Here is a 1,389-nt window from a genome sequence, read left to right on the forward strand (position 1 = left end):
AAAAAAAAAATCAAGATTTTAATCCTCATCCTCCTCTTCTTCCTCATCCTGGTTGATCTGAAAGTAGCGAAGCTCGTAGCTTTCTTTCGTGTTAGCCACAACACGCAACCAGTCTCTGAGATTGTTCTTCTTTAAGTATTTCTTTGTAAGGTATTTCAGGTACCTGCAGAAAAGATGAGAACAGTGGAATAAAATGTAAAAAGTTGCGGTTAAAAATAAACTTGGCAAAAACAAAGACGAGATGTATCAAAACACACACCTCTTGGAGAAGGGCACTTCAGAAGAAACTGTGATTTTGCTCTTGTTTCTTTCAATGGTGACCACTCCACCTCCCAGGTTTCCTGCTTTACCGTTGACTTTGATGCGCTCCTGTAGGAACTGCTCCTGTATCCACACACGCAAATGACAAGTCATAAACTCGGCTAGCGATTATCTGACTTCTACAGTATAATAAACATCGTTTTACATAATAAGGACTTGATCTAGTTACAAAGTTTGAAGCATCCATAATGCCATCTTCAACGGGATGCGTGCAGTCCAGCGTGAACTTCAGGACCTGCTTCTTCTTCTTCTTTCCACCTTTATAGCTCTGCTGCTTCTTCTGCAATTAAATACAAGAAAATGTATACTCTCAGTCTTGTGTCTATAACAGTCCTGTCATTATCATTAGAATAACAAAATCGTTAGTAGAAATGTTGCGCGCAAGATTGAATCAAGTTCTCTGTTAATTTGGCTGCACGGGGTTCATTCAATGATACATAACGATTGCTTTACGTACTGGGCTATTACTAGACTTATTTTGTGAAAGCGATTGTGTTTATTACGCAATCTCGAATGATGTGTATACATGATAATGAATGGAAACGTCTGTTATTTTATTAACTAGGTCCGTATGTTCAAACTTACAACCGGCGCCATAGCTAGAGATTTCTTCGAAAGGAAGAACCACGACTGCGCGAGCGTGACGTCGCAGACTGTTTAATCTAGCGCTGAGGTAATCGATGTGTTCGATTAGTCTGTTGTTGAATATAATAATGGACGGTTAATCCAATAATAATAATAACGTACTCTGTTTACGATTTGACCATACAAAATTGTTTCCCATGGAACACAAAAGGAGACGTTTGAATAATGTTAATCTGACCAAAACTTGTGACCCACAGAAGATAGTCATTTCTTGACGAATTTGGAATGATTAGAGGATGAGGAAATGATGACAGAAATGTCATGTTCCAGAGATATCCTATTAAATGTGGACAGGCGTTTAAGTGTTGATCTTTTGTAGAAAATGACCCACAAACTTCTATTTTTACACGTATATGAAAAGGTCTAATGAACTAATGTTTTGAGTGACGCCATTATTCTGATATGACATGTTAGTGTAAGCAA

The 1,389-nt window shown here is 37.9% G+C and overlaps 1 protein-coding gene across 1 annotated transcript; it reads right to left on the reverse strand.

Annotated features, from left to right (window-relative positions):
* Positions 1 to 6: 6 nt before the first annotated feature.
* Positions 7 to 988, reverse strand: LOC107580609 (60S ribosomal protein L22-like). Its single transcript, XM_016266280.1, has 4 exons — positions 907 to 988; positions 491 to 601; positions 260 to 384; positions 7 to 163 (listed from the first exon to the last, which is right to left on the reverse strand). The coding sequence occupies exons 1-4, from the start codon at positions 916 to 918 to the stop codon at positions 19 to 21; spliced, it is 393 nt and encodes a 130-aa protein (XP_016121766.1). The 5' UTR covers positions 919 to 988; the 3' UTR covers positions 7 to 18.
* Between the last annotated feature and the right edge of the window lie 401 nt (positions 989 to 1,389).

The sequence above is a fragment of the Sinocyclocheilus grahami genome, unplaced genomic scaffold (assembly GCF_001515645.1).
Source record: "Sinocyclocheilus grahami isolate Dianchi unplaced genomic scaffold, SAMN03320097.WGS_v1.1 scaffold37565.1, whole genome shotgun sequence".
NCBI lineage: Eukaryota > Metazoa > Chordata > Actinopteri > Cypriniformes > Cyprinidae > Sinocyclocheilus > Sinocyclocheilus grahami.

Excerpts from the sequence above, each read along its gene's own strand:
- LOC107580609 (XM_016266280.1), bottom strand. Across the intron at positions 385-490 it reads TTATGGATGCTTCAAACTTT|GAGCAGTTCCTACAGGAGCG; the intron begins GTAACTAGATCA and ends GTGTGGATACAG. Across the intron at positions 164-259 it reads GAAGTGCCCTTCTCCAAGAG|GTACCTGAAATACCTTACAA; the intron begins GTGTGTGTTTTG and ends TCTTTTCTGCAG.